The following is a 13,980-nucleotide window of genomic DNA, read 5'->3' on the forward strand; positions in this document are numbered from 1 at the left end:
ACAGCTGCATCATCAGGGCCCGGTGTGGACTCCAGCAGAGAAGCACCAGAGAGGGCCTGTGCAGCCTACCACAGAGGAAAAGGGACGTACCACCGGTCCCAGCAGAAAGAGGGCCATTGCTAAATTCAGAGAGCAGGGTCCTATCACAGTAAGGAAAAGAACAGGAGTAGGACTCATACTCACCTGGCCAAAACGACATCTCAGTTACTTCCAGGCCGGCCGGAGCCCTCTACCACCTGTAACGGTCTCCCAGGACTAACCGTTTGTGAAGTAAAAGAGGAGAAGGTAAAGAGACTGTTGTTTGTGCCTGTTTCTTTCATTGCCTGTCGGCCCTGCACCGTGTTATCCACACAACACCATAGACTCTCACGAGCACCAACAGTGTCCCCGGGGCACCGCTCCACCTGTGGGGAGCAGTACCACCATTGCTGCCATATCATCACCCCGGAGGCCTTACACAGCAGCGGCGGCTTAATAGCCGCATACCACAGGTGGCGTCACGAACACAAACCCCAAGTCTCCAGCCATATTTAACTGACACCCACCAGGGCCACGAAGTCGGGCCCCGCCACCACTGATTACTCCCGGACTAGTCCGGCCCAGCACCGGGTGTCCCATAGCCCTGGGGTGGGCGAGTCAAGACCCCCTTACTTCCCAGGAGACTCATACTCACCAGACCAGGACGTCTGCGTGGTTCCAAGGTCCTCCTGTGATCTCCGGTCGGTGCTGCACGCCGTCCTACCCTGCTGCTAGCTGACACGCTGACACACACAGAAGATCCCACACAGACTCACAACAGATCACACACAGACACACAGCAGATCACAGATGTACACAGCAGATCACAGATATACACAGCAGATCGCACACAGCAGATCACAGGCACACACAGCTGATCACAGATACACACAGCCGATCACAGATACACACACAGCAGATCGCAGATATACACAGCAGATCACACACAGCAGATCTCAGGCATGCACAGCCATCACAGATACACACATCCAATCACAGATACACACACACACACACAGCAGATCACACACACACACAGCAGATCACACACACACACACAGCAGATCACACACACACACAGCAGATCACACACACACACACAGCAGATCGCAGATATACACAGCAGATCACACACAACAGATCTCAGGCACACACAGCCATCACATAAAACACCAAAAAACTGAGCTGAAACAATGTTCAGTAAACATGCAACATTAAGCATGTGAATTGCAGCCTTAAGACTAGAAAAAAAACAAAGAGAAAAATTGCATGAAAAATACCCTGACTATAAATAAATAAACTGCAAGTGCTTAATAACAGGGTACTTAGTGTATACATTTTTGCAAAAAGGTAAGAAGCTGTCTCACCTCGTCAAGGTGTACCCATCTGAGACAGTCCCTAACCTACTGAAGTTAAAAACACACAGCCATCACATATACACACACAGCCGATCGCAGACACACACAGCCGATCACAGATACACACAGCAGATCGCAGATATACACAGCAGATCACACACAGCCATCACAGATACACACATCCGAACGCAGACACACACAGCCGATCACAGATACACACAGCAGATCGCAGGCACGCACAGCCATCACAGATAGACACATCCGATCGCAGACACACACATCCGATCGCAGACACACACAGCCGATCACAGATACACACATCCGAACGCAGACACACACACACAGCCGATTGCAGACACACACACACACACACACACATCACATCACATCACATCCAGCACTTACGGCAGCAGAGAATGAAGCAAGTCACGTGTCCGGCCGCAGGTCCTGTTCGTCACGCTGCACCGCACTGCCTCTCAGGATTCTCCCGACGAGAAGAGATCGGTGTCACTGGATGAGGTGAGTGTGTATGCGATCCGATGTGTGTGCGATCCGATGTTTGTGTGTGTGTGTGTGTGTGTGTGTGATTTGTTGTTTTTTTGCGTGTGAGCCGATGTTTGTGTGTGCGATCTGACTGTGTGTGGATCCGATGTTTGTGTGTGAGATCTGGTGTGTGTGTGAGATCTGATTGTGTGTGTGTAAGTGTGTGTGTGTGTGAGAGCTGCTGTGTGCGGGTGTGTGATCACTGCAGGTCCTGCTGCTCGGCGTCTGGTGAGTGGGATTGCGGGTGCCGCTGTGTATAATGAAGTGTCCTGCAGTATCTGTAACTTTTTAAGCTGCACGGACACTTCATTATTGATCCGGGACTAGGGCTTATTTTCGAGGGAGGGCTTATATTTAAGCCTTTCTCCGAAAATGCTGAAAATCCCTGCTAGGGCTTATTTTTGGGGGAGGTCTTATTTTTGGGAAAACACGGTATTAAAAGGCATAATAAACTTCATAATATATTTTATTAAAGAATCTTGTTATTTTTCCAACTTATAATACCCTTCACCTCTGACAAGCCATCCCCTCACTGAGGTATATTACAGTTAGCAGCTATAGAAGTCTATGAATTGGAAAGTGAGGATATGGAAGGACCTAAATACAGAGAAATGGAGACATCATACAAATCATATAATTATCATAAGTAGTGTTATTCCGCATGCATGCACAGCTTATCCAGATAAGTCACCTGGAATAACATGTATACTTTAAATTTTAACCATTGTTTTACTTTTTATTTCATATATCAATAGTACACATGAAACAAAGTAACTTTGTAGTATATCTAACTAGCTGTAGTACCCAGCATTGCCCGGTATAGTAACTAAGTGTCTCTACCACTCTCTCACTTTTCCTCTCTGTCCTCTGTCTGTCTGCATCCCTCTCTGTCTGTTTCCTCTCTGTCTGTCTGTCTGTCTGCGTCTCTGTCTTTTTTTGTGTCTGTTTCTCTGTCTGTCTCTGTGTGTCTTTGTCTCTGTGTGTCTGTGTCTCCATGTTTGTCTCTGTCTCTGTGTGTGTCTCTGTATGTGTGGCTCTGTTTGTGTCCCTGTGTATGTGTCTCTGTGTATGTCTGTATGTCTCTGTGTGTCTCTGCCTCTGTGTGTTTATCTCTGTGTCTTTATGCCTCTTTGTCTGTCTGTGTGTCTCTGTATCAGTCTGTGTGTGTCTCTGTCTCTGTGTTTGTTTCTGTGTGTGCCTGTGTGTGTCTCTCTGTGTTTCTCTGTCTCTGTGTTTCTCTGTCTCTGTGTGACCCTGTGTCTTCATGTGTGTCTCAGGTCTCTGTCTCTGTGAGTGTCTCTGTGCGTTTGTCTGTGTGTGTGTGTGTGTCTCTGTGTTTCTCTATCTCTGTGTATGTCTCTGTGTGTCTATGTCTCTGTGTCGGTCTCTGTGTGACTGTCTCTGTGTGTCTCTGTGTGTCTGTCTCTGTGTGTCTTTGTGTCTGTTTCTGTGCATCTCTGTGTGTTTCTGTCTGTGTGTCTCTGTCTGTGTGTGTCTGTGTGTTTCTGTCTCTGTGTGTCTGTTTCTACCGATATCATATTGACTGACACATAAGCTGTTTTATACTATAGAGCTCCTATTAATGACCTGTAGCTCCCAGCTCCATTGACTTTAATGTAAGCAGTTTTTTTTGCGAATAACATAGTCTAAGACATTCTCTGAGTCAAATTAGGTGTCTGCAAAATTTTGTGATTGTACATGCGACGGTGGGGATTCCTTTAGCGGACACACACACACACACACACACATATATACTATATATACACTCAGCTTTATATATTACATAAGACATATTTGCTTCTTTCTTTCCAAGAAGTGATCTGTCATTATAAAAATTCTCAATTCTGAGGTGAAATCTGTATTCAGTGAAGACGTTCCCATCACTGGCATGACACAGGAGATGGCAATTGTTTTGTGGTGTAAAAACTTAAAAAAAAAATATAAATCTGGTATTGCTATAATTGTACTAATCCAAAGACTAAAGCTGGTTTATCACATTTACAGTACAACAAGATGGACAGCATAAAAAAGAAAACATTTCCTGAATAGCTGTTTCTTCTTGATTCTGCGTCACAAAAAGCAGAATAGAAAGCAATCATTAACATTATGTGGACCAAAATAGTACCACTAAAAAGTCCTCAAATTACTGTCTGTAGAAAAATAAAAAAACAAACTGTATCCTTCAAAATGTTGGCGATGCAAAAAACTTAATTTTCTAACAAAGTGTTTTTAGTGTGATCGTCGCCAAACCTAATAAAACCTACATAAATGTAGTATCACTGTAATCATACTGACTAATAAAGCCGCCTAATTACTTATACGGCAAGGTGAATGGCTTAATAAATAATAATAAAAGCCAATTCATCAACTGCTGTTGATTTGTTCATTCTGTCTCTGAAAGATCGCAGTACGGCACAGCTCACATTTATCTTGCACTCTACATTGAGCCCTTATATCAAGGTTTCCGTGTAAATCTCTAAAAAATGTGATTCAGACAAAATTACTAACAGAAAATTTTCTGCAATGAGGCAGACAGAGGCACTTTGAACTTCCGTCCGTCTGGCCTGTGGTCAGGCTGTGTTCATTTTTTTACGCGTTTTTTTGAGAGGTGATCAAAAGTGTGGGCAACAAATTTTGCATTTTCCCAAGGGTAACAGGAGAACATGCACCATACAATTTGTTGTGCAGTTCATCCTCAGTACGCCAATACCCCACATGTAGTAGAAAACTACTGGGGACACGGCAGGACTCGGAAGGGAAGGAGCACCATTCGACTTTTGGAATGCAAAATTAGCTGGACTCATTAGTGGAAATTATGTTGCGTTTGGAGAACCTCTGATGTGCCCAGTAGGTTTTTTTGTTTTTTTTTACCACATATGGGGTATTGGTGTACTCAGGATAAATTGCACAACAAATTGTATGGTGCATGTTCTCCTGTTAACCTTGGGAAAATGCTAAATTTGGGGATAAAGTAACATTTTTGTAGGAAAAAGTAACATTATAATTTTTACCTCTTACATTTGTGTAGTTCCTGTGAAGCACCTAAAGAGTTAATAAGAGTTAATAGACTTCTTGGGTGTGATTTTGAGTACTCTGATGGGTGCAGTTTTTAGAATGGTGTTACTTTTTGGTATTTTCTGTCACATACGCCTCTCAAAGTCACTTCAAATGTGATGTGATCCCTAAAAAAAGATTTTGTAAGTTGAGAAGTTGCTGATAATCTATCAATCTTTCTACATTCCTAATAAAAAAATGGTGCTCAGAAATAGTGCCAATGTAGACATGCTGAAAATGCCACTTATTAACTATTTAACTATTTTGTTGTATGTGTAGAAGGGGTTAGTCCACACTACTGTATATTGCAGAAATGAAGAGACCAGGATCCTCGTTGAGTGATTTATTGTCAACGTGTTTCATAGTTTGTAACACTCCTTCATCAGGACAATTCACAATTAAAATAACAAGTACAACCCCTTTAATATATGCAGCATATAGGAAACAAGTAAAAAAAAAAAATGCGTGAATGACGGCAAACAGTTAGCAGGTACAAGAGTGCAAATAAGTGTCACAAAAGACTAAAGCAACAGAAGGAAAAAGATAGAGTTTGATGATTAAATATATTGTGATGGTTGTGAACAAAAAAAATTCATAAAATAAACACAAATGTAATGAAAAAAACAAAAAAGGTGGATTTGAAGTCATGTGAGTCAATCATTGTGTGTAAGTATACTATGCAGAGCCGGTTTCTGCACCAAACTGTGCAATACCTTATAGCCGGGTTATAGGTCAGCTTTAGTTCTCCTTATGGAAACAATGGTCATGGGTGCACGTAGATGGAGAAAAGAAAATCCAAACCAATGTCCAGGAAGCAGAAATCCACGGCAGACACCATCCAATTTTCCAAAGTGCTTTATTCCATCATCATGTGCAGTTAAAAGTAGCGGTGAGAGAGCCGAGTGCAGGCCCCCTAATGGATGACGGCCGTTTTGCACGTCCTTGTGCTTCTACGGGTCCAAAGAAGACCCATAGAAGCACAAGGACGTGCGAAACGGCTGTCGTCCATTAGGGGGCCTGCACTCGGCTCTCTCACCGCTACTTTTAACTGCCTATGATGATGGAATAAAGCACTTTGTAAAATTAGATGGTGTCTGCCGTGGATTTCTGCTTCCTGGACAATCATCGTGTGTAAGGTGGAGTGCAGAAAAGGTGGCTGCCACTCAGGGGCTGATGTAGAATACAGTGAAAAAACACAGATTTTTGGAAAGAGTGTCTAACAGTTTTTTAGGAAGACCACTGAATACAGTCCATCTAATGGTGTCTGTTAAAAGAAGATAAGTAAATAGTGAGGCTGATCATCAAAAAACTAAATTTATGAATATTTTAAGCAATATTCTATTAAAATTAACACAAAATGCTATGCTATGAATTAAAATGTATACAAAAACATTGCAAAAGAGTAGACATAAGCAGAGCCGATGAAGTTCAGGATCAGCGAGTTCAGCCGGACTTTAGATAGAGTTCAGTTGGGGATCCGGACTTGACCTTAACCACATTCAAAGCCACTGATTGGGCAGTTCTGCTCTCTGCCCACATACAGCAAGCCTTAAACAGAGCACTTCTCGGAGAGGGAGGGCGAAGTTTTTTATTTTTTTTGTTTGTACAGACTTCATCCGATAACACTGATTTTACCCCCAGTGTAAGCCATTGAAACACTGCAAGCGGCTTGCACTGGGCCAAGCACTGAGTGTACCCGAGCACAGGGATATTTCTCTGAGTGGTTTGCATATATGGAAAGCATCCGCCCTCCAAACTCAAAAACTAATATTTTTTAATAAAGTCCATGTTCAGTATGAACCCCAAACTTTACTGGTTGGATTCGCTCATCTCTATATAAGAGGTGTGATAGACAGAGATCAGGAGATTGTGGTCATAAAAACCCATGTGTAACCATGATTAGAGTATAAAACACATGCTAACAATTAATTCATAATGAGTCTGAAATGTAAAAGAGAGATTAGCAAGGGTAGTCCAGGGAAAAAAATATATATGTGAAAAGATTTTATAGATATACCGTGTGTATATGTGTGTGTGTATATATACATATATATATATATATATATATATATATATATATACACACTTCAGTTCAAAATGTCAAATGTCTGTTTTTTAATGCAGTATCTACATAGATGTATAGAGGTCCATTTCGAACAACCACCACTCCAGTGTTCTAATGGTACATTGTGTTTGCTAACTGGGTTAGAAGGCTAATGGATGTTTAGAAATCCCTTGAAAACCCTTGTGCAAGTATGTTAGCACAGCTGAAAACAGTTTTGCTGATTAAAGAAACTATGAAACTGACCTTCTTTTGAGTTAGTTGAGAATCTAGAGCATTACATTTGTTGGTTCCATTAAACTCTCAAAATGGCCAGAAAAAGAGAACTTTCATGTGAAACTCGACAGTCTATTCTTATTCTTAGAAATGAAGGATATTCCATGTGAGAAATTGCCAAGAAACTGTAGATTTACTACAACGGTGTGTACTACTCCCTTCAGAGGAGAGCACAAACAGGCTCTAACCAGAGTAGAAGGAGAAGTGGGAGGCCGCACTGCACAACTGAGCAATAAGACAAGTACATTAGAGTCTCTAGTGAGTCTCTAGTCAGTGTCAATGTCTACAGTGAAGAGGTGACTCCGGGATGCTAGCCTTCAGGGCAGAGTGGCAAAGGAAAAGCCATATCTGAGACTGGCAAAAGAACACAGACATTTGACAGAGGAAGATTGGAAAAAAGTGTTATGGACAGACGAATTAAACTTTGAGGTGTTTGGATCACACAGAAGAACATTTGTGAGACGCAAAACTACTGAAAGGATGCTGGAAGAGTGCCTGACACCATCTGTCAAGCATGGTGGAGGTAATGTGATTGTCTGTGGTTGCTTCGGTGCTGGTAAAGTGGGAGATTTGTACAAGGTAAAAGGTATTTTGAATAAGGAAGGCTATCACTTCATTTTGCAATGCCATACCCTGTGGGCAGCGCTTGATTGGAGCCAATTTAATCCTACAAAAGGACAATGACCTAAAGCACATTTCAAAATTATGCATGAACTATTTAGGGAAGAAGCAGGCAGTTGGTATTCTATCTGTAATGGAGTGGCCAGCCCAGTCACCAGATCTCAACCCTATTGAGCTGTTGTGGGAGTAGCATGACCGTATGGTACGCAAAAAGTGCCCATCAAGCCAATCCAACCTGTGGGAGGGGGAAGCATGGGGTGGAAATATCTCCAGATTACCGCAGCAAATTAACAGCTAGAATGCCAAAGGTCTGCAAAGATGTAATTGCTGCAAAGGAGCATTCTGTGATGAAAGCAAAGTGTGAAGGAGAAAATTATTATTTCATGTAAAAATCATTATTTCTAACCTCGTCAATTTCTGGACTATATGTTCAATTCATTATGCAACTCATTTGATAAATAAAAGTATGATTTTTCATGGAAAAGACAACATTGTCTGGGTGACCCCAAACTTTTGAACTGTGGTGTATATATATTCTACTTGTCAATTCAATTGTGATTTGTCCTGATGCAGTGTTACTTACTATGAAAAGTGTTGACAATAAATCACTTATTCAGGATCCAGGTCTCTTTGTTTCTTCATTATACAGCAGCTCGGATTAACCCCTTCTCCTCCACATAGTGTTTTCTTCCACGGGGGGCTGCTGCAGACGTTTCATGTGAGGTGAGCATATATTTCTTGGTTTCGTTACCTGTCACCCGGATAAGGCCCTATTTGCACTTTATTTGTCTTTCCAGCCTTTTACCACTTATTAACTATTTCGAGTAACTCTCTGGTTTAATAAAAATTGGAAGTTTGAAAAATGTGCTCAAAATTTTGAATATTTTCACAAATAAACACAAAGAATATTATTTTAAACTTACCACTATCATGAAGTACAATATGTACTGAAAACACAACCTCAGACTCACTGGGATCCATTGAAGAGTTTAAGAGTTAAAACCTCATAAAGTGACAGTGGTCAGAATGGAAAAAAATAGCCTGGTCAGGAAGGTGAAAACAGGTTCGGGGTTGAAGGGGTTGAGGACTTTATTTTTCTTTTTCAACCACAAATTCAGGAAGACAATGTTTTGTTTCCATTTTGTTTCAAGCAAACCTATAAGCATGCTTTTGTCACCTTATCTGAGAGCAGTATAATGTAAAAATAGAGACCTTGATTCCAGCGATGTGTCACTTACTAGACTGCTTAGGGTACCGTCACACTTTAGCAACGCTCCAGTGATCCCACCAGTGATCTGACCTGTTCAGGATCGCTGGTGCGTCGCTACATGGTTGCTGGTGAGCTGTCAATCAGGCAGCTCTCACCAGCGACCAGTGACCAGTCCCCAGTGACGCGTGGAAGCGATGCTGTGCTTGGTAACTAAGGTAAATATCAGGTAACCAAGCGCTTGGTTACCCGCTATTTACCTTGGTTACCAGCGCACACCGCTTAGCGCTGGCTCCCTGCACTCGTAGCCAGAGTACACATCGGGTTAATAAGCAAACCGCTTTGCTTATTTACCCGATGTGTACTCCGGCTACGTGTGCAGGGAGCCGGCACTGGCAGCCTGAGAGCGGCGAACGCTAGTAACCAAGGTAAATATCGGGTAACCAAGCAAAGCACTTTGCTTGGTTACCCGATATTTACCGTGGTTACAGCTTACCGTAGGCTGCCAGAAGCCGGCTCCCTGCTCCCAGCACATTCAGATCGTTGCTCTCTTGCTGTCAAACACAGCGATGTGTGCTTCATAGTGGGAGAGCAATGTCCAAAAAATGAACTAGAGCAGTGTGTGACAAGCAGCGATTTCACAGCAGGGGCCAGATCACTGCTCAGTGTCACACACAGCGAGATCGCTAATGAGGTCACTGCTGCGTCACAAAAACCGTGACTCAGCAGCGATCTCGCTAGGTGAGAAGTACCCCTTAGTGTAGGTTTGATAAAATCACTGATTACTCAGCAGGTAGTCCATCATATTCATGATGAGCTCTATATAACCTTGCCTTTACCACTGATTTGCAGCTTTCTGTGCTCACTGTATATGGGCAGAAAGCTGCCAATCAGTGTTGTGGGCAGGGTTATAGAGCTCCATCTTCAAATAACTGCTAGATCTGCAGACGAGAAAACATTGATTTTATCAAAACGACAGCAAATAGCTCAGTAATTCAGGCCCTTTCTTGCTTGGGTAGACTTCATAGAATTACTCATGTTATCTATATTTTATATTTTTTCCCAGCAGTTATGGATACATTGTGAATTCTACATCTACAAGGAAGAGGATCACATTTTGTCTTTGCACTACTGAAAACGTAACCGAAGCAAGAGATAAATGCATAAACAATGGGAAAGAAACTTTTCATGGCCCAAAAGAGAGGGGAGACACGTGCAGTTTGTTTGGGCATCGGAATGATTATTTGCTCTGTGATGATGTTTTTCCTACTGGGAGTGACCGTGATTCCTAAATATATAAAAAGGTACTGTATCTTGAATATATTTTAGTTAGTTTTATCATTAAGGGAACAACACTTATTTCTTAATATGTTCGTCATATTCTAAAAAGTGCAGAATTTCAATCATTTTCTGTTCTAAATTTTGCAATGAATTAAATTAATCACTTTAGTACAAAAAAAAAGATCAAATAACAGTATTTGTTACGTCTGGATACATAAAAAGAGGTGTATTGCTCATTTAAAGGATATCTGTCAACCTTTTGAGGTTTTGAATTATTAATCTGGGCATACAGGTTGTATACAGCTGAATCTAGCTATACTTGTATGCCTCCTGGATGATGGCTCGTACAGTAAAAATCATCTTCCAGGCTATGGGGCTGCATCCAGTCTTCATTATACAAATTTTGCTGCTGATTCCACTCCTCTCTATGTACTTTTTTACACTCTGTACCTGTATAAATTCTGGCTAGTGACCGGTCCATGCAGCTTTTTTTGAATACCATATTAAATCGATGGCTGGACCATATATGACAAGCTTTTCTCTTCCCCCCGCCCCTCCCCCATTCACCTTTTGTGTCTCCCCTATTTCCTCATAGACTTAAAGGTTACGAGCAGGGCCCTCTATCCTCCTGGTATCTTAATTTTGTTATTTTGTATTGTCTCATATTGTCTGTACATGTCTCCTCTGAATTGTAAAGCGCTGCGGAATATGTTGGCGCTATAGAAATAAAACATTATTATTATTATTATTTTGCCTCCCAGTCCCCTTCTCTTCCTTTCCGTCCTTGTGTTGTCAGATGCACAGCTGGAAATCCCTCGCCTGCGCATTCTGCATTCCGTCTCTCCCCAGCACTGTTCCGCCTTTCTGTGGTTTCTATATGGCATTTAAAGCTCCAGTTAATTAAACGCCTGCGCACATCAAATTTGAAGCCTGTGCCCACAGAAAGGCAGAACAGTGAGAGGAGAGACAGCAGGCAGAATTCACAGGTGCAGGATTTCCAGCCATGCATCTGACACCACAGGGACACTAAGGGGTACTTTGCACGCTGTGAAAACGCTAGCCGATGCTAGCGATGCCGAGCGCGATAGTACCCGCCCCCGTCGCACATGCGATATCTTGTGATAGCTGCCGTAGCGAACATTATCGCTATGGCAGCTTCACACGCACTTACCTGCCCTGCAACGTCGCTCTGGCCAGCAACCCGCCTCCTTCCAAAGGGGGCGGGTCGTGCGACGTCACATGGCAGGTGGCCAATAGAAGCGGAGGGGCGGAGATGAGCGGGATGTAAACATCCCGCCCACCTCCTTCCTTCCGCGTAGCCGGTGGAGGCAGGTAAGGAGAAGTTCCTCGCTCCTGCGGCTTCATACACAGCGATGTGTGCTGCCGCAGGAACAAGGAACAACATCGTACCTGTCGCTGCAGCGAAATTATGAAAATGCCGAGACTACACAAATCACCGATTTACGACGCTTTTGCATTTATCGGTGCATCTAGGCTTTACACGTTGTGACGTTGTTACTGGCGCCGGAAGTGCGTCACTTTCAATTTGACCACAACGACATCGCAGTAGCGATGTCGCAACGTTCAAAGTACCCCTAAGGAAGAGAAGGGGAGGAGAAATCTTGTATAACGAATATCAGAAGCAGTGTTATCTTCCAGGCCGTGCATTCCCCATAGCCTGGAAGAAAAAAGATGATCTTTACTGAACAAGCCATCATCCAGGTATGGTTAATTTCAGCTGTCTGTTCATATTAATAACTCAAAAACTGCAAAAGGTGACAGATGCCCTTTAAAGATTGTACTCCAGGGACATTAAAAAAAAAATCTTCTACTGTCCCTGCCCTAATGAGCTATAAAGATGAGATGTACAATGCTGTTCAATATCCTCACAATACCTGTAATTTAGTGTGACCCTGCAGCTGCTCTCACTGCTCCCCCTCCCTTCTGGGACATTACATCATACAAAAGGGGGCCTGCTTCACGCTGTTCGTAAAAGAGAACCCTCTGATAATATCTGCTTTTGTCTGAGAGCAAGCAGTTTTATTATAGTGCCGATCGTTGTTATGGCAACCAGATGCCTAAAATGGCCCTCTGCCATATACTTGAGCCCATCAAAGTTTGCCAGAGGCATGTTTTAAGAGACTTATACCAATTAACAATGACAAAGAAATATATCACAAATAAATATAAGTAAATTATTTAACCATTTTTTTTTTTGGATCACATGCATGCAGGGATTCAACACACAGCGTCAGTCAGGATGGACGTCAACATGGGGCTTGTCATATTATCTGGCTGCTTATGGTGTAGATTGTCATTTCTGTGTGCATGTGTGGCGCCCCTGAGGCTTCAGTCGCCACAGTATATTGCATCTGACTTAAGATGCAATGCTCATCTTGGGTAAGAAGAGGTTAACCACTGGTTTTCACTTACACAATACACTTACGTGGTTTTCAGCCAGTCAGAAGTTACACAACACAGGTGGGCACCATAGCAACAGGATTTTCCCCCAGCACTGGTGAGTCATCAAAACGGTGGGGGCTGTCTGGGGAAGGGAGCGAGCACACACAGTTTCACTGGAGAACAATTTTACCTCAAAACAGTTTGGGCACAGGAGCGAGAACAGCTTGAGGCAGAGAAGAGCAAGGCCTCTGGGGGGATGCCAAATGGCTCCCCCCAAAGGGGCCGACTGGGTGCCGGGCAGACTGAGAGAGAAGTAGGAGACTACCGTGTGGAGCTGTGAGACAGAGGAGTTCATATGGTAGCCGGAGGGTGAGCCCCAACAGCCCCTTCGGGACCGGCGCTACACAGAGTGCAGAAGCCCTAGGGTAGAACATACTACACGTTGGACTACCAGAATCTGCAGGGAAGTAGGATTTCACGTCCCATTCCCTACCACCAAAAGTCTCAGGTCACCAGCAGCATATAGAGATAGGAGCCACGGTCGGGTCCATAACAAGGTTTGTGCTGCCTGCTTACGGGACGGCAACTAAAGCCAAGGACACAGGGGTCCCCAAGTAGCTTCAAGCCACAGGTATCCACATTACAAGGCACAAGGAGGAAGGTCTCACATGCTTCACAACACTGTTTGTGACCTCTGATTCACCTGGGATCGCCTGGGGCCCATCACGGCGACAACCAGCACTCTGTGAGCGCAGCACATGAACTGTGAGTAAAACACCTGGAATCGCAGCACCTGTGTGAGACTCTGATTTGCCGGCACTGCCGCCCCGCCGCTTCGGTGCCAATGGCCCTTCCCTCATTGCCACCATCCTCCCCGGGGCTCAGTCCACCTGTGGGGAGCTGGACTATTTAAGCTCCGGTAGCATCAGCCCCGGAGGAGAGTGACATCTCGCAGCGGCGTCTAATCCCTGGCTGCGCACCACGGGTGGCGCTACAAAGCAAACCCCCATTCCCCCTTGAACTCTCTTTGCCTGTAGCCGATGGGGCCACGGATCAAGGTCAGGCCATTCACAGCAACACCACAAAACCACTGACCCAGTGACGAGTAAGCCCTGCAGGGCACGTGGGGTGCTATACATGCATAATTAGATGATTCT

The 13,980-nt window shown here is 43.6% G+C and overlaps 2 protein-coding genes across 3 annotated transcripts in view; one reads left to right on the top strand and one right to left on the bottom strand.

The window, feature by feature from the left end:
• The window catches only part of KCNIP1 (potassium voltage-gated channel interacting protein 1), a 916,677-nt gene that overhangs the window by 622,593 nt on the left and 280,104 nt on the right, over positions 1 to 13,980 (bottom strand). The window lies entirely within an intron of this gene.
• Positions 1 to 13,980, top strand: part of KCNMB1 (potassium calcium-activated channel subfamily M regulatory beta subunit 1) — a 132,803-nt gene that overhangs the window by 44,006 nt on the left and 74,817 nt on the right. The window contains exon 2 of one of the 2 annotated variants that reach the window (XM_075344502.1): positions 10,206 to 10,443. In XM_075344502.1, coding sequence (XP_075200617.1) covers positions 10,310 to 10,443 — 134 coding nt within the window. In that variant the 5' untranslated portion in view covers positions 10,206 to 10,309. The remainder of the gene's footprint in view (positions 1 to 10,205; positions 10,444 to 13,980) is intronic. The other variant, XM_075344501.1, reaches the window with a different exon arrangement.

This window comes from Anomaloglossus baeobatrachus, chromosome 4 (assembly GCF_048569485.1).
Source record: "Anomaloglossus baeobatrachus isolate aAnoBae1 chromosome 4, aAnoBae1.hap1, whole genome shotgun sequence".
Lineage (NCBI taxonomy): Eukaryota > Metazoa > Chordata > Amphibia > Anura > Aromobatidae > Anomaloglossus > Anomaloglossus baeobatrachus.